Here is a 25,081-nt window from a genome sequence, read left to right as displayed (position 1 = left end):
AACCGTCGTCCTTAAAAATCAGGCCAGGCATGGCATCCCACGTAGAGGCTTCTGTCCAGTGAATCGCTTATCCGAACTGAATGGCAAATGCTCTACGAGGGAGTTTTAGTCTCCTTATGAGGGACACTGCGTGGCAGAACCAGAGTCTTCGTCAATGTACCGAGATTGGTTACTCTTCTCTGAAGCTCTGGCAAGTTCAGGCAATATCCAATCCATATTCAGAGCCTTGTTGTCATCAAATCATTGGTGAGGTAGCAGGAAAAGGAAACTTCCGTTTTCTAGATGCCTGTAGATTTCTACACGCCTGTACGTTTCTAGAATACTTGCGGCCCCTGCTAGCCGACGGCTCACATGTAGGATAGGGACCATGTATATTGGTCCTACGAGCACTCCGAGCCACAGAGGGTACACGGAGGGATTCAATCTCTTGGTCAGAGAACCATGGATTGCGGTCAGTGACGAAGTCCACTGAGGGGAACTAGAGGATAAGCTGGGGTCGGCGGCGGAGGGCTCCTCGGATTGATCATGCACCCTTAAGACCAGTGAATACTGGTCATGCGCCCTTAAGACCAGGGAATACTGGTCAAGCCCCTTTAAGACCAAGGAATACTGGTCATGCGCCTTTAAGATCAAGGAATACTGGTCATGCGCCTTTAAGATCAAGGAATACTGGTCATGCGCCTTTAAGACCAGGGACTACTAGTCGTGTGCCTTTAAAAGACTGGTCAGGTACTTCCTTAGACAGGTACTGATGTAGAGTCGATGTGCCCCTTTAATGCAAAAAACCGTCGCCCCAGTGTAAGCTGGCCGGGTGGACCAAGATGGCCACCGGGAGTTGCAGAGTTGATCAAATCTCGCAGAGAGCGAGAAGCGCCAATTCGGGGGGGCGGAGCCACGGACACGATGTTGAATAGGCCCAAGCCGGGGCCTAAATTTCTGTAGCCGGCGGGCGACACCAGCAGGGCGTTCCACGCGAGACTTCCGGGATGCGGCCTACACATCGGCTGAAGCCGGGGGCTAAATTTTTGCAGCCGGCCGCAGCGTTACCTCAGAGAGGTGGGCCACAGGGAAGTGGCTGAGGCTGCCTGTCAGCATGTGGATATCCCTCTGAAGATGAATCCACTCACCATCGGTGCGCGTCCCGGCATGGAGCTGCCGCGGATGTGGGTTTCAGCGCTGTTCTGTGCAGCGTGGACGGTGCAGGGATAAGCCTCAATCCATCATCCGTTTGTTAGGGAGGTGGAGAGGAACCGGCCGCCTCCTTGTGCCATCCGCTTTCACAGTGGTGGGACAGTGGGGGCTGCTCGAACGCCATGGAGAGGGGCCTCTGTACATCCACGGAGTTCAGTCCGGGTGGACAGGGCCAGTTGTCCGGCTATAGGCCTGGCTCCAGTAGAGGATACACGGAGGCGACACTCCATGTGGTCGCCTGCTGCTGGTGTGGGGAGATCGGGACCATGAAAGGAACAGTCGCCCCTGAAGTGAGTTCAGGCATGGCTTCCCACGTCGCAGGAAAGGGTACGGGGAGGTGACACTCCGCGTTCTTGCCTGTTGATGGTTCGGGGGAGATCGGGACCTTCAAAGGAACCGTCGCCCCCTTCACTCTGTTAATTAAAAAATAAACATTTACAGAAAAGTAAAAAATAAAATAAAAACGTTGGGGTCTGAAACAGACCAGTGTGCCTCCTACAGACACTAAGCAAGAACTGGTTAGCTGGGAGCCAGCAGGAGGGTGTATACTGCAGGGGAGGAGCGAACTTTCTTTGTAATACTTAGTGTCAGCCTCCTAGTGGCAGCAGCATACACCCAAGGTCTGTGTCCCCCAATGAGGCGAAGGAGAAATACACATTTTCATTTATGTCATGCCACTTTCCATTAATTCCTGAAAATCACCTGAAGGGTTAATAAACTACCTGACAGCAGTTTTCAGTATGTCAGGGGTGCTGTTTTTAAAATGTTATCACTTTTTGAGGGTTTTCCAATATATAGGACCCTCAAAGTCACTTCAAACATGGATAGGTCCATAAAAAAAATGAATTATGTAAATTTCCTTGAAAAAATGAAAAACTACTGCTACATTTTTAAGTCTCCTAAAATGCTTAACAAAATAAAAGAACATTTTAGAAATGATGCTGATGTAAAGCAGACATGAGGGAAATATTATTTATTAATGGTTTGTTGTGGTATGACCATCTGGATTAAAGGGATAATCGTTCAAAGTCTGAAAATTGCTAATGTTTTAACATTTCTCTCAAATTTCTGATATTTTCAATAAATAAACACAAAACATATTGACCTAAATTTACCATTATCATAAAGTACAATATGTCACGAAAAAACAGTCAAAATCACTGGGATTTGTTGAAGCGTTCCAGAGTTATTACCACAAAGTATGCAAATTGCCTCTTCTGAGAAAAAGAGGACTTAACTCTATAGCGCCACCTGCTGGAAGTAGCGATCCTACAAGTCACAATCAACCCTTTAACGAGTCGTGCAGTATGACTTAGGATAAAAGCCAAATCAGTATCTCAATTCGGAGACACGGTGTTTCGGGCTGTTGGCCCGCGTCCGTCACTCTCCATAAGGAGAAACGTTACCCCTTGTACCACATAAAGTGACACTGGTCAGAATACAAAAATTTGGCTCCGTCACTAAGGGGTTAAATAAGACGAGAACGCGGAGTGTCACCTCCCCGTACCCTTTCCTGCGACGTGGGAAGCCATGCCTGAGCTCACTTCAGGGGCGACAGTTCCTTTCATGGTCCCGATCTCCCCACACCAGCAGCAGGCGACCACATGGAGTGTCGCCTCCAAGTATCCTCTCCTGGAACCAGGCCTAATGCCGGACAACTGGCCCTGTCCACCCGGACTGAACTACGTGGATGTACAGAGGCCCCTCTCCATGGCGTTCGAGCAGCCCCCACTGTCCCCCCACTGTGAAAGCGGATGGCACAAGGAGGCGGCCGGTTCCTCTTTACCTCCCTAACAAACAGATGATGGATTGAGGCTTATCCCTGTACCGTCCACGCTGCACAGAACAGCGCTGAAACCCACATCCGCGGCGGCTCCATGCCGGGACGCGCACCGATGGTGAGTGGATCCATCTTCAGAGGGATATCCACATGCTGACAGGCAGCCTCAGCCACTTCCCTGTGGCCCACCTCTCTGAGGTAACGCTGCGGCCGGCTGCAAAAATTTAGCCCCCGGCTTCGGCCGATGTGTAGGCCGCATCCAGGAAGTCTCGCCTGGAACGCCCCGCTGGTGTCGCCCGCAGGCTACAGAAATTTAGGCCCCGGCTTGGGCCTATTCAACATCGTGTCCGTGGCTCCGCCCCCCCGAATTGGCGCTTCTTGCTCTCTGCGAGATTTGATCAACTCTGCAACTCCCGGTGGCCATCTTTGCAGAGCACTGTGGCAGATCAGCGATCTGACAGGCAGTGCAGGAGGCTTGTAGGCACCTGCTCTCAGCAGGCACTGACAAGCCACCTCCCTGCAGGACCCCATGGCCATCTTGGATACGGGGGCCTGCAAGGAGGAGACCCTCGGAACAAGGCGATCACATCGTGTTGTTCTGAGGGTCTCAGGGAAGCACGCAGGGAGCCCCCTCCCTGCGCGATGCTTCCCTATGCCACTGGAACGCTGCGATCTTGTTTGATTGCAGTGTTTCGGGTGTTAACGTGCCAATAGCATGTGATAATCAGCTGATACATGGCTGCGATCCCCCAGTGAGTGCGGCTGATCGCGTATGACGTACTATCCCGTAGATGGTCATACGGGCCCGGGTCACCTCGACGGGATAGTACGTCTGATGGCAGAAAGGGGTTAAAGTATTGCATGTTTCAGATGCATAACTGTTCTTTTTGTAAGGTTAGAGTTTACCTATCTTTTCTGATCATGTGAATCAGTCTTTTGCAGGTAGAAAATTCAGTCTTTTCTACCTACAACCTCCTGCATCCATGCTTTTAAGGATTGTCAAATAAATAAGAGTTTTTATGGGACAGCGAGTGCCGCTTTCTCTTCCCTCTTTGGAACAGACTGATAGCTGTCAGATTTCCTGTGTGCCCATGCATGTACTTTTGGGAGGAAGCAGTGGTGGGTGGTGAGGTTGATCTTACTGACAGATTCCCTATAAACTTCGCAGTTGAAAAGGCTACAATTAAAAAAGTTTGACATTGTTGCAGTCCTGAAAGCCCGCCTTAAGGCAATGAACTATTGTACCTTGCCTTCTACAAAATAGTAAACAAAAGGCAAAAGTGAAACGAAAGAAAGTGATGGAAAATAAAGCCATTCTAGTGCTGCAAATTAAAACAAAGCAAATGAATATGCAACTAATAAAATGTCACACCTGGACAGAGGCGGGATGCATGGCTAAAAGAGCACTGCTTGGTGGAGTATCTGCAAAACTGACCCAATTTTCCTGATGTGGAAGTGGCGAGTGTGCTGGCCATGATCCGTCACCCGATGAACCACCTAGGCAGAAATCCAACAAATTAAGTATATGCAACAAAGATTTCATGTAAAAAATTCAGAAGCAACTTCAAAAAACATAACCTAGAACAGTAATTATTTAACTTTAGCTGTAATCAGGGGTGTGACATCCCAGATGTGAGACATGGGAGACAGTCTGGCGATAGTGCTGACCATAGTAGCATGTTTAGACAGAGGCTGCTCACAGTAGCACGAGCAACATGCAGCCTGGCGTGGTCATGTTGAAAATGGTTCCTGACCAAGGCAGGCAAGCATGTCCAGATGGAAGTAAAGCCTCTTATGGACAATGATCTGGACTGCGCCTTTGTCATGATGACGTCAAGTACATGATGGCGAAAACAACTTTGGGGTTATAGTCAGGTGAAATGGGATTGCCACAAATTGGTAGTGGCTGGACCAGATAGCAAAGCAACGCTGCACCTTGAAGAGAAGAATTCACCCCGACTGTCCTAATGAAGTCTGTTTGGAAATGTAGCACCTTGAGAAGCGGTTGAGGCCTTTGAGGACTAAAAATCGGTATACCATGGACATGATTTTAGTTCCCCAGTCAAACCAAGACCCCCTGCTCTGAAGTCGGGATGCACAAGCCAGAGTAGCAAGGAAAAAACAGTTTTGGGCACATTGTGGCCTGTGGCAACCACCAGACTCCCTAATGTCCTCTGAAAAGGCTCGTCTCCCTAGCAAGTCAGCCCAGAAATGTTTAAGTTGTGGGATAACGGCATGCAGAGAGGTCCAATAACTCTCTCTCTCTTGCAGGCATTTCCACTGGAAAATGGGCTACAGAGGGTGGTTGGAATCCGCTTTGAATGTCCGAATCCCACTACTCAGAAGTTATGGAGCGACTCTTGGTAGAGAGTAAGGCCCTTTAGGGAGATATTAGGGAGTGTTCTGTTCACTTATATTGACAAAACTCACCAGTCTGGGGCTGCCCACTTTTATTAAATAAAAAGAGCAGCTCCTACTGGTGACCGGTAGTCTTTTTAAGGTATTTCTGTCTGCCTCCTAGTGGCAGCCATATATAGACGAAGGTACTTGCTCACTCCATGGCAGGGACAAGAAATTGTACAAAACCCTAAATTATTTTTTGTTTGTTTTCTTTGTTTTTTTTAAGTCTTAGGGTACTGTCTCACAGTGGCACTTTGATCGCTCCGACGGCACGATCCGTGACGTTGCAGCGTCGCTTGATTATCGCTCCAGCGTCGTAGACTGCTGTCACACTTTGCAATGCACGGCGCTGGAGCGATAATTTCATGACGTAGTTGCGATGTAGAAGTCATACGGGACATTGGGAATATCGTGCACACCTTTGTTACACGCTGCGATCATGCCGCCACAGCGGGACACTTGACGACGAAATAGTTTCAAACGATCTGCTACGACGTACGATTCTCAGCGGGGTCCCTGATCGCAGTAGTGTGTCAGACACAGCGATATCGTAACTATATCGCTGGAACGTCACGGATCGTGCCGTTGTAGCGACCAAAGTGCCACTGTGTGACAGTACCCTAAGGTTTATTTCAGCCCACAATCTACTAAAACATGTGCATGCCCTCATCATCTCCCGCCTCGATTACTTCAACACCCTCCTAAGTGGTCTCCCCACTAACTCTCTTGCACCACTGCAGTCTGTCCTCAACTCTGCTGCCCGCCTAATCCACGTCTCTCTTCGCTACTCCCGTTTCTCCCCTCTGCAAATCCCTCCACTGGCTCCCAATTCCCCAACGAATCCAGTTCAAACTACTAATACTGATCTACAAAGCCATCCTCAACCTGCCCCCTCCCTATATCTCTGAACTAGTCTCCCAATATCTTCGCTCACGTAATCTTCGATCCTCCTAAGACCTCCTACTCTCCTCCACACTTATTCGTTCCTCACACAACCGCCTCCAAGATTTCTCCCGAATATCCCCCATCCTCTGGAATTCCACGCCTCAAAACGTCCGATTATCCACCACCCTCGGATCCTTCAGAGGGAACCTGAAAACCCATGTCTTCAGGAAAGCCTACAATAACCATTCTGCCGCCTCACCCCCACCAGAGCTGCCGCCTCACCAACCACCAGAGCTGCCGCCTCACCAACCACCAGAGCTGCCGCACCCCCGACCTTCTGTCTCTTCCCCATTATCCCGTAGAATGCAAGTCCGCAAGGACAGGGTCCTCTCCCCTCTGTACAAGCCTGTCATTGTAAATTTGTTTACTGTAAACAATATCTATAACTCTGTACGTAACCCCTTTCTCATGTACAGCATCATGGAATTAATGGTGCTATATAAATAAATAAATAATAATAATAATAAAGTATGACTTCCTGCACCATAAATCACAAAAAGGGCATAATCGTTTCCAAATTCAACCACTAAAAAATAATTAAGCTTTCAAAGAAAAAATCCTTGGAGTAAATGGTTTTTGGAGGTACTGACCAAATTTAAAAAGACAAATGTATTTCATTGCAGCTAATCTCTGCTGTGACTCATTGGGGCTACACCAATTATGCCAATGATATAGCTAAATATAATTTGCTTTGTCACATATTCAACATACATGCAAGTTGCTTGGACATTAGCAATGGAAAAGGGTGTTTCTAGGTCAGCATTCAAACGTACCCGTTTGTGTTTCGTTGTAAGGTGTCCAAAATGGACCAGACCCTGATACAGCCCGTTCATTGTTTCCTCCACTGGCGTGTCTGCTGTGCTTCCTCCAACTATGAGGAGACGATGGTGGAGACTGCTCGGGGGATACTACGGGTGAAGTGGACTCCTTAGCAAAAAAAAGGAAGAAATAAATATTATGATAGTCTTAGTGGGAGTAAAATGTTTTACGTGTATATGGCAGTTCTCAGTAACGTAATATATTGTTAGGAAGGCCAACATAGCTTATTGGCTTGTTTGGGTCACAAAGTCAGACTGGTCACTGAGGGTGGACAAACAAAAAGGTAGAACTATAGTGTCTTATTGAATCCAACCTCTTAAAGCACATCCCAAGCCTCTGATTCGACGGCTTCATTGTTTCTCAGCTTGACTGCCAGCTCACCAACTATGTAGTGAAGTCAGCAAGTTGTCAGGGGACAATGGGGCTGGTAATAGGGAAATCGCGCTAGGGAGGTAAAAGCTTCTTAAGTGCTCTGACACATCCAGAGCCTCTTTTGTATATGAATCAAAACAGAATTAATTCGGTAAGGCAGTAACACATTCAATGAGTAACATGTGGATGACAATGTTTTTCACAGAGCAACATGACCATTAAAACAGTATTGTGGGGTGCAATGTTCTGATGGATTTCCATCCGTTGTACCACAGATCAAAAGCAAACTCAGAGCCAGAGAAAGACAGACTCGATAAGTCACTGCACTATAGTAGTGCAAAGTGTTATATATGCAATCTAAGGAGCAGATGTCCAAGTTCCCTGAAGAATTATTATTATTTTTTTTTTTTTTAAGTAACTGTCAAAAATATCCACACAGCTGCTTTATTTCAGTCCTCATAAATCACATCAGAAAATGTAAATACAGCCTTTGTCCGGCACAAGGTAAAACAAAGTAACAAGTCTAAAATACAGTATATAAAATGTATATATACATGCATACACACACACAGTTTTTAAGTCATTTTCTTGTGCAAAAGTAGTAAAAATAAATATTATAAAATTGATTACCACTAATTGCATTCACCCACCCTATTAAACTGTCTACATCAGAAGGGGGTATAGCACGTTGACAGAAAAATTTTAGAGTTTCTATTTTTTGTGCTTTTTGGGTATTTACTATACAGAAGAAATAGTTTTAAATTTGATAGATTGGCCCCTAGCCCGTTAGTGGTGGATGACAGCTGTGTAATACTGCCAGAACCAACTTAGTGTGGAGCACTCCGTTACGACATAGGTCTATTACATTCTAATACTAACATTTTAATATTTTTGAAGTGCCATCTAGTTACACGTCTTGTAGTACATTGTTGTGTATAGTAAAAGTTGGTGCTCACTCAGTTTCATTATTTGTGGTGCCAGTCAATACTTATTTTATTAGGAAAAAAACAAACAAAAAAAGATGAATTTTACCTGTTCTGTTGGACCATGAGGCTGAATAGCATCATGACTGACTGAGCTTTTCTTGACGTTCGTTCTGCCAGGAGGAGGTGGAATAACTCCTGAATAAGACGAGGAGTTGTCACCGTCTGAACCGTGGGCGACCGAGTGTCTTGAATCTTGCTCGTTTTTCGACACCAGGAATCTCGGAAGAGGCAGATCCTTAACTGAAATAGGAAGAGAGTGATTTCCATTTGGATTTTTGTTAATAGATAACGGCGTTTGTTTCTGGCTTATTGTGGCGGTTGTGTTTGCTGGAGTGGCAGGAGGACTCACCACAGTTGGTTGTCACATTAGATTCCCAACATTTTTCAGGCGTTTTTTTTGGAAGTCAAATCCACCTCTCTGTAGTGAAAACGCTGCATTCAAAACATCCATTTAGAGGCCCTTTTCAGTTTTTCTTTGAAACATTTTCTGGGTGCGGATTATGTGCTTTGGCTACAGTCCATGTTTAATAAAGTTTTATTCACCCGAAACAGAACAAAAAACAGTTTGTTTAATTTTTCATTGTTATCATTGCTTATTATGGGTGAAAGAACGCTGAAAAAAAAAAAAAAAAAAAAAAAAAAGTGAAAATTGATATGCTGAAGATTTCAGAAACGCTGCAGATCTCAAATTCAGTCAGGAGACAGGCGTCTGCATGTAACAAGCGCGCTTTATGAAATCTCAGAACTTCTGCAGGTGCTGTAAAAGGCAGCTTTTAACTCGCAATTTTAAAAAAAGCGGATAAAAACCACTGCATGTGATCGTAGCCTACTACAGCTGGGATTTCTAAGGGTATGTGTCCATGGTCAGGAGGGCCGGTGTTAACTGTACACATCCGGGATCATCGCTCTCTCCCATAGCGCCCTGTGATATGCCTTGCGGGGACGCTGCGTCCCCGCAAGGTGTACGGACATGCTGCGATCTGAAAAGATGCGCAGCATGTCCGGAGTCGCAGGGAAGACGGATGCGGGTTTCCACGCATAGTGGACACGGGATTTCCTAAAATCCCCTCCACTATGCTGGAACATCTGGACGCTGCGTGTTTGACGCTGCAGCTCTGCGCAGCGTCAAACACGCAGCGTTTACTGACCGTGGAAACTCACCCTAAGGCTTTAGTCACACAGCAGATTTGGTCAGTATTCGGTAACTCTATGCCAAACAGAGGGAGAACAGAACTGAAGGATTTTCTTTACTTGCATTCACTATTGATAATGGGTCTAGCACAGAGCGAGTTAACCCCTTCGTGACTGGGCCACATTTTTAAAATCTGACCAGTATCCCTTTATGTGGTAATAAACCTGGAACACTTCAACAAATCCCAGTGCATTGGAGATTTTTTTTTCCCGAATTAGCGATATTAGGGATTGTTTTAGAGGGAAGATTTGGAGTTTTCGTTTATACTATTTTTTTTTTTTTTTTTTTACATATGACGACTTTTTGATCACTTTTTTTGTGAGTCAGCATGATGAAAAAGTGACATTTTGGCCATGTGCTTTTTTTTTTTTTTTTTACAGCATTCGTCATATGGAATAAATAACCGTACTGCAGTGCGCAGGTGCCGGGAAAGGTCAGAGAGGCCTGCGCACTGCAGTACTTTGTCTGCCCTGTTGAGGAACAGACCTGTTGTCCGCCCCTGAGCTGCGCAGGAGCCGCAGCGTGAAGACAAGAAGAGGATGTCATCGTAAGAAGATGAAAGGCTCCGGACGGGACCGCCCCTGGGTGAGTATAATCTAACTTGTTTTTCTTCTCTTTCAGGATACACTGGGGGCTTATCTACAGCATTCCAGAATTCTGTACATAAGCCCCTGATGCCAGTGGCCGCAGCTTATATGCGAAATATGGGGTGACAGGTTGTAATGTCTTCAGATCCTGTTACGTCCAGATGTGTCCGGATCCCAGAATTCCAAGCGGCGGAAGTTCACCGACCTCCATATTGGAACATGCAAGTGATGGGTGTCTCAATATGGAAACTGTTGGTGGTACCAGCCTCTCGCACCACACACACACACACACACACACACTGTATATGCGGTACACACCACACACACACTGTATACGCGGTACACACCACACACACACACTGTATACGCGGTACACACCACACACACACTGTATACGCGGTACACACCACACACACACACTGTATACGCGGTACACACCACACACACACTATACGCGGTACACACCACACACACACTGTATACGCGGTACGCAACACACACACACTGTATATGCCGTACGCAACACACACACTGTATACACCACCATATTAATAGGTCATATATAATCTGGGGGGGTGACAGATTCCCTTTAATCTTTAAGATGGTTTGGACATTAATGACTAGGCCAATTTTTACAATTCTGACCACTGTCACTTTATGAGATGACTCTTCAACGTATCCCACTGGTTCTGAGATTGTTTTATCATGACATATTGTACTTCACGACAGAGGCAAAATTTCTTGACATAACTTGTGTTTGTGAAAAAAACATATACCGTATATACTTGAGCATAAGCCGACCCGAGTATAAGCCGATCCCCCTAATATTGCAACAAAAAACTGGGAAAACTTATTGACTCGAGTATAAGCCTAGGGTGGAAAATGCAGCAGCTACTGGTAAATTAAAAAAAAAAAAAAAAAAAATAGATACCAATAAAAGTAAAATTAAATTGAGACATCAGTAGGTTAAGTGTTTTTGAATATCCATATTGAATCAGGAGCCATATATAATGCTCCATGCAGTTCTTTATGGCCCCATATAATGCTCCATGCAGTTATGGCCCCATATAATGCCCCATGCAGTTCATTATGGCCCCATAGATGCTCCATATAATGCTCCATGCAGTTCTTTATGGCCCCATAGATCCCCCTTTTAATGCTCCATGCAGTTATGGCCCCATAGATGCCCCATATAATGCTCCATGCAGTTCTTTATGGCCCCATAGATGCTCCATATAATGCTCAATGCAGTTATGGCCCCATAGAGGCCCCATATAATGCTCCATGCAGTTATGGCCCCATAGATGCTCCATATAATGCTCCATGCAGTTATGGCCCCATAGATGCCCCATATAATGCTCCATGCAGTTATGGCCCCATAGATGCCCATATAATGCTCCATGTAGTTATGGCCCCGTATAATGCTCCATGCAGTTATGGCCCCATATAATGCTCCATGCAGTTATGTCCCCATAGATGCTCCATGCAGTTCATTATGGCCTCATAGATGCTCCATATAATGCTCCATGCAGTTCTTTATGGCCCCATAGATGCCCAATGTAATGCTCCATGCAGTTCTTTATGGCCCCATAGATGCCCCATATAATGCTCCATGCAGTTATGGCCCCATAGATGCCCCATATAATGCTCCATGCAGTTCTTTATGGCCCCATAGATGCTCCATATAATGCTCCATGCAGTTATGGCCCCATATAATGCTCCATGCAGTTCTTTATGGCCCCATAGATGCTCCATATAATGCTCCATGCAGTTATGGCCCCATAGATGCCCCATATAATGCTCCATGCAGTTATGGCCCCATAGATGCCCCATGCAGTTATGGCCCCATACATGCCCCATATAATGCTCCATGCAGTTATGGCCCCATAGATGCTCCATATAATGCTCCATGCAGTTATGGCCCCATATAATGCTCCATGCAGTTATGGCCCCATAGATGCCCATATAATGCTCCATGCAGTTATGGCCCCATAGATGCTCCATATAATGCTCCATGCAGTTATGGCCCCATAGATGCCCCATATAATGCTCCATGCAGTTATGGCCCCATAGATGCCCCATGCAGTTATGGCCCCATACATGCCCCATATAATGCTCCATGCAGTTATGGCCCCATAGATGCTCCATATAATGCTCCATGCAGTTATGGCCCCATATAATGCTCCATGCAGTTATGGCCCCATAGATGCCCATATAATGCTCCATGCAGTTATGGCCCCATAGATGCTCCATATAATGCTTCATGCAGTTATGGCCCCATAGATGCTCCATATAATGCTCCATGCAGTTATGGCCCCATAGATGCCCCATGCAGTTATGGCCCCATAGATGCTCCATATAATGCTCTATGCAGTTATGGCCCCATAGATGCCCATATAATGCTCCATGTAGTTATGGCCCCGTATAATGCTCCATGCAGTTATGGCCCCATATAATGCTCCATGCAGTTATGGCCCCATATAATGCTCCATGCAGTTATGGCCCCATATAATGCTCCATGCAGTTATGGCCCCATATAATGCTCCATGCAGTTATGTCCCCATAGATGCTCCATATAATGCTCCATGCAGTTCTTTATGGCCCCATAGATGCCCAATGTAATGCTCCATGCAGTTCTTTATGGCCCCATAGATGCCCCATGCAGTTATGGCCCCATACATGCCCCATATAATGCTCCATGCAGTTATGGCCACATAGATGCTCCATATAATGCTCCATGCAGTTATGGCCCCATAGAGGCCCCATATAATGCTCCATGCAGTTATGGCCCCATAGATGCCCATATAATGCTCCATGCAGTTATGGCCCCATAGATGCTCCATATAATGCTCCATGCAGTTATGGCCCCATAGATGCTCCATATAATGCTCCATGCAGTTATGGCCCCATAGATGCTCCATATAATGCTCCATGCAGTTATGGCCCCATATAATGCTCCATGCAGTTCATTATGGCCCCATAGATGCCCCATATAATGCTCCATGCAGTTATGGCCCCATATAATGCCCCATATAATGCTCCATGCTGCAGTTCATTATCGCCCCATAGATGCCCCATATAATGCTCCATGCAGTTATGGCCCCATAGATGCCCCATACAATGCTCCATGCAGTTATGGCCCCATAGATGCCCCATATAATGCTCCATGCAGTTATGGCCCCATAGATGCCCCATATAATGCTCCATGCAGTTATGGCCCCATAGATGCCCCATATAATGCTCCATGCAGTTATGGCCCCATAGATGCCCCATATAATGCTCCATGCAGTTATGGCCCCATATAATGCTCCATGCAGTTATGGCCCCATAGACGCTTCATACAGCATTGTGCCACATGTAATGCTGCTGCAATAAAAAAATAAATACATAAATTACATACTCCCCTCTCGTCGCTGCCCCTCAGCGTCCCGTCTCTCCGCACTGACTGTTCAGGCAGAGGGCGGCACGCACACCTTTACGTCATCGCGCCCTCTGACCTGCACAGTCACAGCAAGAGGACGGGAAGACGGAGCGGAGCCCGGCGGATGGAACGCGGACAGATGAATATGAAATACTCACCTGCTCCTGACGCTGTCCCTGCCTGTCCCACGGTACCGCAGCTTCTTCCTGTAATGAGCGGTCACTGGTACCGCTCAATACAGTAATGAAGATGCGGCTCCACCCCTATGGGAGTGGAGTCCATATTCATTACTTTAATGAGCGGTACCACGTGACCGCTGAATAGAGGAAGAGCTGCAGCGCGGGAGACCATGGGACAGGCTGGGACAGCGTTAGGAGCGCCAGGAGCAGGTGAGTATGCGACAATCCTCTCCCCCCTCACCCGCCGCCGACCATGACTCGAGTATAAGCCGAGAGGGGCACTTTCAGCCCAAAAATTTGGGCTGAAAATCTCGGCTTATACTCAATTATATACGGTATGTTGAAAATTTGGAAAATTTTGTAATTTTCAAACTTTGAATTGCTCTTAAATTGGAGAGATATGTCACACAAAATAGTTAACAAACAACATTTCCCAAATGTCAATTTTCCAACAAAATTTACAAAAAAATTTTTTTTTTTTTGACCAAGGGGTCTATGATTGAAAATGCCCAAAAGTGACACCATTCTAAAAACTGCACCCCTCAAAAAGCACAAAACCCCATTCAATAAGTTTATTAACTCTTCAGGTGCTTCACAGGAATTTTTGAATTGTGGGGGGAAAAAAAAAAACGAACATTAACTTATTACCCACAAAAATCTGTACTTCAGATCCACTTTTTTTATTTTTACAAGGGCAACAGGAAACAGTGGACCCCAAAATGTGTTGTGCAATTTCTCCTGAGCATGTCGATAGTGGAGGCAAACCTCTGTTTGGACACGCAGCAGGGCTCAGAAGGAAAGGCGCGCCATTTGACTTTCTGAATGTAAAATTTGCTGGAACAATTAGACGCCATGTCACGTTTGGAGAGCCCCTGAAGTACCTAAACAGTGGAAACCCCCCACAAGTGATCCCATTTTGTAAACTAGGCCCCTCAAGGAATATATTTAGATGTGTGCCGAGGACCTTGAAGCCCCAGGTGCTTTACAGAAGTGTATAATGATGAGCAGTAAAAAAAAAAAAAAAATCCCCACCACTATGTTATTTTAGCCCCAATTTTTTTCTTAACCCCTTCATGACCCAGCCTATTTTGACCTTAATCACCTGGCCTGGAGGAAAGAACTTACTAGCAGGGGAAGGGTTAAGCTACGTGTCTGCAGCTTACCCAGGCCCTGTGTCTTGAGTCCCCAGGGCAGGTCCGCAGTGTAGGCAGAGAAAAACGCTAGTCCTGAGGGCTGTGATAGGAAACGCTGGAGCAGTGCTGCAGCATCAGGGCTGTGGGTGTCCCAAGATGGCCGCCGAGACCAGGAAGTGGGAGCTCATCACAGGGAACGAGAAGCGCCACAAAAAGTGGGCAGGGCTAACTGTCGGTGGGCGTGGCCAAAACTCCGGCCTGTATTGAGGGAAAATTTTTTTTCTCTCTGCGGTTGCGGCCTGCAGCGCCGCGACCGCTATTAGCGCCATCATTAGCTGCACTCCTTCTCGGGGTTGCTGCACTAAGGACCACCCACGGACACAGGCTTAAGGTGCGGACCGCCCATACCCCGGGGACCCCCCAGCGCCTCGGCCCCCGCAGTGTACTCACGGTAGATGCGGTGGGCTGGTGCTCAATCCACCGTCGCCATAGTCAGGAAGGGGGTGGAGAGCTTCTGCCGCCATGCGTCATCCGCTATATCAGTGGTGATGCAGAGGGGGCTGCACGGACGCCATATATATCATGTCCGGCTATGCACCTGGCTCCAGGAGAGGTAGATGGAGGGCTACTCCATGTGGTCGCCTGCTATGGAGGGGGGAGATCGGAACGCAAGGGAACCGTCGCCCGTAAGGTGAGCTCAGGGCTGGCATCCAACGTTGCAGGAAAGGATACGGGAGGAACGCTCCACGTACTTGCCTGTTGATGGTTCGGGGGAGATCGGAGCCTAGAAAGGATCCGTTGCCCCCATTCGCTCCGTTAAAGGAAAAAAATACAACAAAAAAAAATAATCTAAAAATTAAAATAAAAATGGTGGGGTCCGAAACAGACACTAAGCAAGAACTGGTTCACTGAGAGCCAGCAGGAGGGTGTATACTGCAGGGGAGGAGCTATTCTTTGTGTTTACTTCGTGTCCTCCTAGTGGCAGCAGCATAACACCCATGGTCCTGTGTCCCCCAATGAGGCGTAGGAGAAACCATTTTTTTAGGGACCACCTCACATTTGAAGTCAGTTTGAGGGGTCTATATGACTGAAAATACCCAAAAGTGACACCATTCTAAAAACTGCACCTCTCAAGGTGCTCAAAACCACATTCAAGAAGTTTATTAACCCTTAAGGTGCTTCACAGCAGCAGAAGCAACATGGAAGGAAAAAATGAACATTTAACTTTTTAGTCACAAAAATGATCTTTCAGCAACAATTTTTTTATTTTCCCAAGGGTAAAAAAAAATAACTGGACCACAAAAGTTATTGTACAATTTGTCCTGAGTACGTCGATACCCCATATGTGGGGGGGAACCACTGTTTGGGCGCACGACAGGGCTCGGAAGGGAAGGAGAGCCATTTGAGTTTTTCAATGAAAAATTGGCTCCAATCTTTAGCGGACGCCATGTCGCGTTTGGAGCTCCCCTGTGTGCCTAAACATTGGAGCTCCCCCACAAGTGACCCCATTTTGGAAACTAGACCCCCCAAGGAGCTTATCTAGATGCATAGTGAGCACTTTGAACCCCCAGGTGCTTCACAAATTGATCCGTAAAAATGAAAAAGTACTTTTTTTTCACAAAAAATGTATTTTCGCCTCAATTTGTTCATTTTCACATGGCCAACAGGATAAAATGGATCCTAAAATTTATTGGGCAATTTCTCCTGAGTACACTGATACCTCACATGTGGGGGTAAACCACTGTTTGGGCACACGGCAGGGCTTGGAAGGGAAGGAGCACCATTTGACTTTTTGTATGAAAAATTAGCTCCAATCGTTAGCGAACACCATGTCGCGTTTGGAGAGCCCCTGTGTGCCTAAACATTGGCGCTCCCCCACATGTGGCCCCATTTTGGAAACTAGACCTTCATGAAACTAATCTAGATGTGCGGTGACCACTTTAAACCCCCAAGTGCTTCACAGAAGTTTATAACGCAGAGCCGTGAAAATAAAAAATCATTTTTCTTTCCTCAAAAATTATGTTTTAGCAAGCAATTTTTTTTTCTCTAGTCACCTTCCACGACGGCATATGGAGGTTGTCTCTTTGCCCTAATGGGGAACAGGAAACAGAGGTTAAAAGGACCTCCCACTTGCCAGTGTCTTTCCTGTTCCCCATGGGACAGGGAGAGGTTTTCTTCATGTGCTGTAGTGGCCGGCGGCTACGGTACCTTTATTGCAGGCGCTGCCTGTCTAGCCGGGCAGCAGATGGTCGCCTCTGGCCTCCTCCTTGTGCTGCTCCCGTCGTCCTGCTCGCAGGTCCTCGGGACCTCCTCCCGGCCTTCCCGCGCCCCCACGAGGGCAAAGCAGGCCTGGGTTCCCTGACCGGGCTCCTCCTGGAGCTGCCCGGCGTCCTCCTCCTCCATGCTGCCGGCTCAGCGTTCCAGAAGTGACGACGGCGGTTCGCGCGCGTCACTTCCGGTTTCTTCATACACTCAGAAGCCGGTACTTCCGGGTTTCGCCGGCCGGCGTGTCGGACCGCACAGCTCCCTCACCTGGATCCTGGAGGGGGATTAATCGCTGGAGCAGGTGCTAGGACGGCGTCCATAAAAGCCTGCTGAACCACCACTGAGGTAAGGCTATCTCCTTCAGTATGGATGGTTCGTCATGCCCCGTATCTGCGGAGCCCAGCGCCACCCCTGCCTCTGTAAGTGTTGCAGGGATGGGATCCGGGAGGAGTGTAGCAGGGGTTTGAAGTCCTCACCCCTCTCTCCCTTATATATTTCAGGGAGAAAAACCTGCCCCTAAAGGTGCCTATAGGAAAAAGTGCCCTATCTGTTCCACTAAATGTCCCCCTAACTGGGACAAGAAACTCTGTCAGTCATGTACCGACAGAATAATAAGAGCTGAGCAACCATCACTGCTGGATGAGATTCGCTCACTGGTGAAACAGGAGGTACAATCTTCTCTGGCAGCTTTTACACCTCCACCCCCACCTCCATCTCCGCAACCACAACCTCATTCCCCGGCTAAGAAGAGGAAGATTCAGGTTGTGGAATCCGACTCTGATTCGGACCTCTCTCATGCCTCATCTGTTGGCTGGGAGGATCCAAGATCACCTAAAGCTGAGGTCAGGAAGTACCTTTTTTCCTCAGACTACATTGAGGATCTAGTCTCGGCCGTACGTAATACCATGGGACTAGAAGAGGAACCTGTACCGCAGTCCATACAGGATCAGATGTTTGGTGGTCTTTCATCGGAGAAGAGAGTGGGCTTCCCAGTTCATCCCAATATTATCAGTATGATTAATCAGGAATGGGAACTACCTGAGAGGCGTCTCAGTACCCCTTCAGAAATGAAGCACAGATTTCTGCTTGAGGACGACCTTAAATTAGATATTCCCAAGGTCGATGTGCAGGTGGCTAGAGTCGCCAAGCGAACTGCACTCCCCTTTGAGGATTCTTCTCAATTGAAGGATCCCATGGATAGAAAAATTGAAAGTCTCCTCAGAAAATCATGGGAAACTTCTGCATCTGTCCTTAAGGCTAACGTCGCCTCCACCTGTGTGGCAAGAGCCCTCTCCTGCTGGCTCGAAAAATTAGAGAATCACGTATCTCAAGGTACCTCAAGAGGCGAGATATTGGATTCCCTGCCCATTCTGCACAAAGCTACAGGGTATTTGGCGGACGCTTCTCTGGAATCTGTAAGAGTCGCCGCCAGATCCCTGGTACTTTCCAACTCTGCCAGAAGAGCCCTCTGGCTTAAACTATGGAGTGGGGATATTACCTCTAAATCTAAACTCTGCACCATACCCTTTAAAGGAGACTACGTCTTTGGTCCTGCCCTAGACGATATTCTCGATAAAGCCACCGACAAAAAGAAAGCGCTCCCCGAGCATAAACAGCCTAGGAAACGTTTTTTTCGTGGCCCACAACCTCAGCCCTCTCAAGCAAGAGGCAAAGGAAAAACCGGCAGGTGGAGCTATGCAAAGGGTAGGGGAAAGAATATTTTTGTCCCGCAACAGCAGCAGCAACAACAGTCCCAGCAGGACAAACAATGACTCCGACCCGGTGGGGGGAAGACTCTCAAGATATGTGGATCAGTGGGAGGATATCACCAGCTCCCACTGGGTTCTCAATATCATCAAGGAGGGCCTGTTAATAGAGTTAATTTCTCCCCCACCTCAGGGTCTAAAAGTCACTTCCCTTCCATCAAGGGATCGCAACCTATTGTCTTTAGGTCTCAGAGACCTGATCAAATCAAATGTAATTTCTCCAGTCCCACAATCAGAGTGGGGAAAAGGTCACTACTCCCGACTCTTCCTGGTCCCCAAACCGTCAGGAGACGTCCGGATTATTATAAACCTAAAGGGTCTGAACCAGCACGTGAAGTATCGCAAATTCAAGATGGAGTCCATAAGATCTGCGATTCCCCTGATAGCACAGCACTCTTTTATGGCTACCATCGATCTCAAGGATGCGTATTTCCACATCCCTATTCACCCGAGACACAAGAAATATCTCAGGTTTGCGATACAGGGGAGTCATCGGGTGGAGCACTATCAGTTTGGAGTCCTTCCCTTCGGCATTTCATCAGCACCGAGGGTGTTCGCCAAGGTGATGGCAGAAGTAGTGTCATTCATCCGAAAACAAGGTGTCTGTATAGTGCCCTATCTGGACGATCTTCTGATAGTAGCTTCCACCGAGACAACCCTGATATCCCATGTATCTACAACCCTAGACGTTCTGAGATCCCTAGGTTGGATTCCAAACCTACAAAAATCTCAGCTTCAACCTGCAAAAACCAGGAGATTTCTAGGAGTAATGCTGGATTCAGCAAGATAAATGTCCTTCCTCCCGGACGATCACAGACTTCCCCTCCTAACAAAAATCAGGAAGTTCAAAGAAATGAGGTCCCCTACTCTGCGAGAGGGAATGTCGCTGTTGGGCTCCATGACAGCCTGCATACAGTCGGTGGCTCGGGCTCAAGCTCACTCAAGGACTCTGCAAGCCCACATTCTAGACAACTGGGATGGTCGACCTGGCACTCTTACCAAGAGGATCCACACTCCGGGCAGAGTGAAAGCCTCTTTAACATGGTGGATGAAGCCCAGGAACCTTCTGAAAGGAGTATCCTGGATTCAATCCCCTCTAACCACCATCAAAACAGATGCCAGCAAGAGGGGCTGGGGAGCCATAGTAGACCATGTCCCCTATCAGGGCCAGTGGAGTCAATCGATTTCCGAGAAATCATCAAATTTCAGGGAGCTCAAAGCTGTGGAAGAGACCCTGCTAGCGGCAAGTCGTCAGATTTCGGGTCAACATGTACAGATATATTCGGACAACATGACCACAGTGGCCCATATCAGGCACCAGGGCAGTACAAGAACTCTCAGTCTAATAAAGATCTCCGCTCGAATCTTTTCTTGGGCCGAAAGGCACCTACTATCCCTGACAGCAATCCACCTCAAGGGAACTACAAATATTCAGGCAGACTACCTAAGCCGACAGGAAATTCATCCTGGCGAGTGGAGCCTGGATCCTCAAACATTCAACATGTTGGTACGCAGATGGGGTCATCCAGACGTCGACCTCTTCGCCTCTCACCAGAACGCAAAGGTCGAAACCTTTTTTTCCCTGAACCCAAGAGGCAATCCCAGGGGGTTGGATGCTCTAACCCAAGATTGGCCGTTTCATCTAGCTTATGCTTTTCCGCCAATCCCAATCCTTGCCAAGGTTCTACGGAAGATACGCCTAGAAAGAACTCCAACTATCCTGATAGCTCCATTGTGGCCCAAAAGGAGTTGGTTCAACCTGATTATCCATCTACAAGTGGATGGACCAGTAATATTGCCGATAAAGCACGATCTTCTCTTTCAGGGTCCCATTCTCCACCCAGACCCTCAGAAGTGGAGTTTGGCGGCGTGGTTGCTGAAACCCAGGTTTTAAGAGCTAAAGGACTATCAATCCCGGTCATAGCTACGCTACAAAAATCAAGGAAACCTGTAACCAACGCCATCTACAATAAAATTTGGAAAAAGTTTTCTTCATTCTGTCTGCCTAACCTTCCAGACCCTCTCAAGCCTAATATACCTATCATATTGGACTTTTTACAAAAAGGCTTGGAAATAGGTCTCAGGCCTAGTACCCTCAAGGTACAAGTCTCGGCACTTAGCTCGGTCTTTGATCAAGATTTAGCGAGTCATCGCTGGATTAAAAGGTTTATGACATCAGCTACTAGAATGAATCCTAGAAAACAAATCATAGTTCCGCCATGGGATCTCAATGTAGTTCTCCAAGGTCTGACAGGCCCACCCTTTGAACCGCTATCCTCTTGTTCTCCACAAAACCTAGCTTATAAAGCCGTGTTCTTGGTAGCCATTACTTCAGCCAGAAGGATTGGTGAATTACAGGCCTTGTCTACAAGAGAACCTTATCTCCTGGTAAGAGATGATTCAATTGTGCTTCGTCTTGATCCATCCTTTCTTCCGAAGGTCATCTCTGACTTTCATCGTTCTCAAGAGAAAGAAGATTCAACACCTTGGATGTCCGGCGCATCCTTCTACAGTACTTGGACCACACCCGCACGTTCAGAATTGATCATAACCTATTTGTTCATCTCTCAGGACAAAACAAGGGGAAAAAAGTAGCCAAAAGTACCATCGCTACATGGATCAAGAAAGCTATAACGGAAGCCTACCTCGCTCAAAACAAATTGCCTCCAGTAGGGATCAAAGCCCATTCAACCAGATCTACATCGGTTTCCTGGGCAGAAAGAGCAGGCGCATCTCCGGAGCAGATTTGCAGGGCAGCAACGTGGTCTTCACTCCATACCTTCTCTAAACATTACAGACTGGATGTATTGTCCAATAAGGACTTAGCCTTCGGCCGTAAAGTACTCCAGGCCGTTGTCCCTCCCTAGTGCCAAATTAGTTGGTATTCCTCCATATGCCGTCGTGGAAGGTGACTAGAGAAAATAGAATTATTCTTACCGTTAATTCGGTTTCTAGGAACCTTCCACGACGGCACTAATTTCCCGTCCAATATATATTCCTGGATTAGTTCTGGGATTTTAAAGGTAAACCAGTGCAATGGTCTAAGTTGTAAGTCACTGGCAAGTGGGAGGTGGGAGGTCCTTTTAACCTCTGTGTTTCCTGTTCCCCATTAGGGCAAAGAGACAACCTCCATATGCCGTCGTGGAAGGTTCCTAGAAACCGAATTAACGGTAAGAATAATTCTATTTTTTCACAAGGGTAACAGGAGAAATTGGACTCCAATAGTTGTTGCCCAGAATGGCCCTTTCTCCTGGCCTGCCTGAAAAAATACGGCTTTGGAGATAATTTCTTAAAGTGGGTGGGTCTGCTTTATATCAAACCTAAAGCCAGTCTAACTGTAAATGGTACAATTTCTAAATCCTTCTCACTACATAGAGGTACCCGTCAGGGGTGTCCCCTCTCTCCGGCCCTCTTCGCTCTCGCAATAGAGGCGTTGGCGATACGCGTGAGGTCCTCCCCAGATATTAATGGTATAGATATTGCTGGCCGGGTGGACACCATTGGTCTATATGCTGATGACATGGTGATATTTATGGATAAAGCGGAGGAAACATTGCCGCGGGTAATTACTACTATAGACAAATTTAGCAGATTTTCTGGCCTTCACATAAATTGGGACAAGTCCGCGTTGATGCCTCTCTCCCATACCCCTATGCCTCACCTTGGGACCCTCTCTCCCCTTCCTATTGTTACCACCTTTAAATACCTATGTATGTATATATATATATATATATATATATATATATATATATATATATATATATATATATATATATATATATATATATATATATATATATATATATATCTCTCTATATATCTATCTATATATATATATCTATATATATATCTCTCAATTTGGTGGGCTGGACCTACAACTCAATATATTTCCTCTGATAGAACTGGTTAAATCAAAATTTTCAATTTGGGCTAAACTTCCACTCTCTGTTGCGGGTCGTATTAATTTAATTAAAATGATTCTGCTCCCTAAACTCAATTACTTCCTTCAGCATAGTGCTACCCCAATCCCTAAATCCTTTTTTACCACCTTAAATTCGCAAACTACTTCCTTTATATGGGGTAACTCCAGGTCCAAACTCAAATTATCCACGTTGCAAGGTCAGAAACGGGGGGGGGGAGGGGCGGCGCTACCAGACTTTTACCTTTATTATTTGGCCGGTCAAGCTAAAGCCCTCAAGGAGTGGTTGCCTGACAGCTCCCCTCCCAACTCTGAAAGTCACCTATTTCACTCGGCCCGAATCGATTGTCCACTAAACTTTCTAGAGATGGAGCGAACTAATGCTCCACGTTTGCTACCTTTGCTCCGTTTGGCGCGTTCAGTTTGGAAACAAATTAAAAAAACTACTAAATTCACAGCTATTATAGCGAAGATGCCTCTATGGAACGATAGTTATTTTCCAGCGCTATCCAACCACCCGTCCACTGACTTCTGGGTGACGCATGGTGTTTCTTTATTAGGTGATTTATATGATGGGGAAATCTTCATGTCCTTTGAGCAATTACAAACGAAGCATAGTATACCAAGGTCCCAATTCTTTAGATCTCTTCAATTGAGGTCAGCTGTTCAATCGTATATGAGACATTCAGGTGCAGGCCGTGCTATTTCCTCCTTGCCATTGATCGGGATCCTCAATTCTCAGGGCCCTCAAGGACTCATCTCCTCCCTATATACTTATTTACTATCCTTGGGAGCCACATCAATTCTTGATTCTATTAAGGAAAAATGGGGGGGACTCCTCTCCAATATACAGGACGAGGATTGGGATGACGTTCTTGAATCCTCAATTAATGTATCACCATCAGTCAATAATAGGATGATCCAACTATATATAATGCATCAAGCATATTTAACTCCGATACGGCTTTATAAAATGGGCCGATTCCAAACGTCAGAGTGTCCACGATGCCATACGTCAGATGCAGATTTTATTCACGATATGGAGTTGTCCGGTCACTGCTCACTATTGGAAGGAGGTAACATCTTTGCTAACACTGTTGTTATCATTCCCCGTCCCCTCTGATCCACTAATTTGTATATTTGGAGTGTGGGAGGAGGAGACTTGGGACCACTACACTGTGATTCTCCTACGTGAGACCCTTTTCATGGCAAGGAAGGCACTGGCGCTGCGATGGATGGGCAACTTATGCCCCTCCCAGAGAACTTGGATTGACCTCGTGACTTCAATCATCCCGTACGAACGCACATTATATCAGAATAGGGGGTGTCCGGGAAAATTTGAAAAAATTTGGGGTAGATGGAATTCATCCCATCTTACTCTGTAGACAATTCTTGACTGGTTTTGGTACTGGGTGGAGTTGTCACATGGACAAGAGGTATGTGGTAGTTGCGGCGTATTAGTAGTTAGAGTAAGGATAGGTACACTTCAAATGTAATTTCTCTATATGTTACAAATAATTCAACTCCTCTACTTAATAGTTTCGAGAAAACGCTTCGTTATATTTGAGACAGTATTTTGTAATGTACTTGTCAACACATTCTTTAATTGTACTGTTTATTACGTCTAAACTTTTGGAAACAAAAGTGTATGTAACATGACCTATTTTGTCACTAAAACGAATTTAAAAAAAAATAGTTGTTGCCCAGATTGTCCTGAGCATGCTGGTACCCCATATGTGGGGGTAAACCACTGTTTGGGCACACGTCAGGAGAAACCTCAGAAAGGAGGGAGCACCATTTGACTTTTTGAACGCAAGATTGGCTGAAAATCAATGGTGGCGCCATGTTGCGTTTGGAGACCGCTGATGTGCCTAAACAGTGGAAACCCCTCAATTCTAACTCCAACTCTAACCCCAACAAACCCCTAACCCTAATCCCAACTCTAGCCATAACCCCAATCACAACCCTAACCCCAACACACCCCTAACCACAACCCTTACCCCGACACACCCCTAACCCTAATCCCGACACACCCCTAACCCTAATCCCAACCCTAACCACAACACACCCCTAACCCCAACCATCACCCTAACCACAAGCCTAATCTTAACCCTATTTCCAACCCT

General features: G+C 46.5%; 1 protein-coding gene across 6 annotated transcripts in view; it reads right to left on the bottom strand.

The window, feature by feature from the left end:
* The window catches only part of REPS1 (RALBP1 associated Eps domain containing 1), a 133,130-nt gene that overhangs the window by 92,404 nt on the left and 15,645 nt on the right, over positions 1-25,081 (bottom strand). For 4 of the 6 annotated variants that reach the window (XM_077289247.1, XM_077289248.1, XM_077289249.1 and 1 more), the window contains 3 exons: positions 8,540-8,733; positions 7,090-7,243; positions 4,407-4,468 (listed from right to left, as the gene is read on the bottom strand). In XM_077289247.1, coding sequence (XP_077145362.1) covers positions 4,407-4,468; positions 7,090-7,243; positions 8,540-8,733 — 410 coding nt within the window. Of the gene's footprint in view, positions 1-4,343; positions 4,469-7,089; positions 7,244-8,539; positions 8,734-25,081 lie in introns of all 6 variants that reach the window. The other 2 variants (XM_077289250.1, XM_077289246.1) reach the window with 1 other exon arrangement.

The sequence above is a fragment of the Ranitomeya variabilis genome, chromosome 2, assembly GCF_051348905.1.
Source record: "Ranitomeya variabilis isolate aRanVar5 chromosome 2, aRanVar5.hap1, whole genome shotgun sequence".
In the NCBI taxonomy this organism is placed as follows: Eukaryota; Metazoa; Chordata; class Amphibia; order Anura; family Dendrobatidae; genus Ranitomeya; species Ranitomeya variabilis.
Note: the sequence above shows the minus strand (reverse complement) of the source record. Positions and strands in the feature narration are given on the sequence as shown.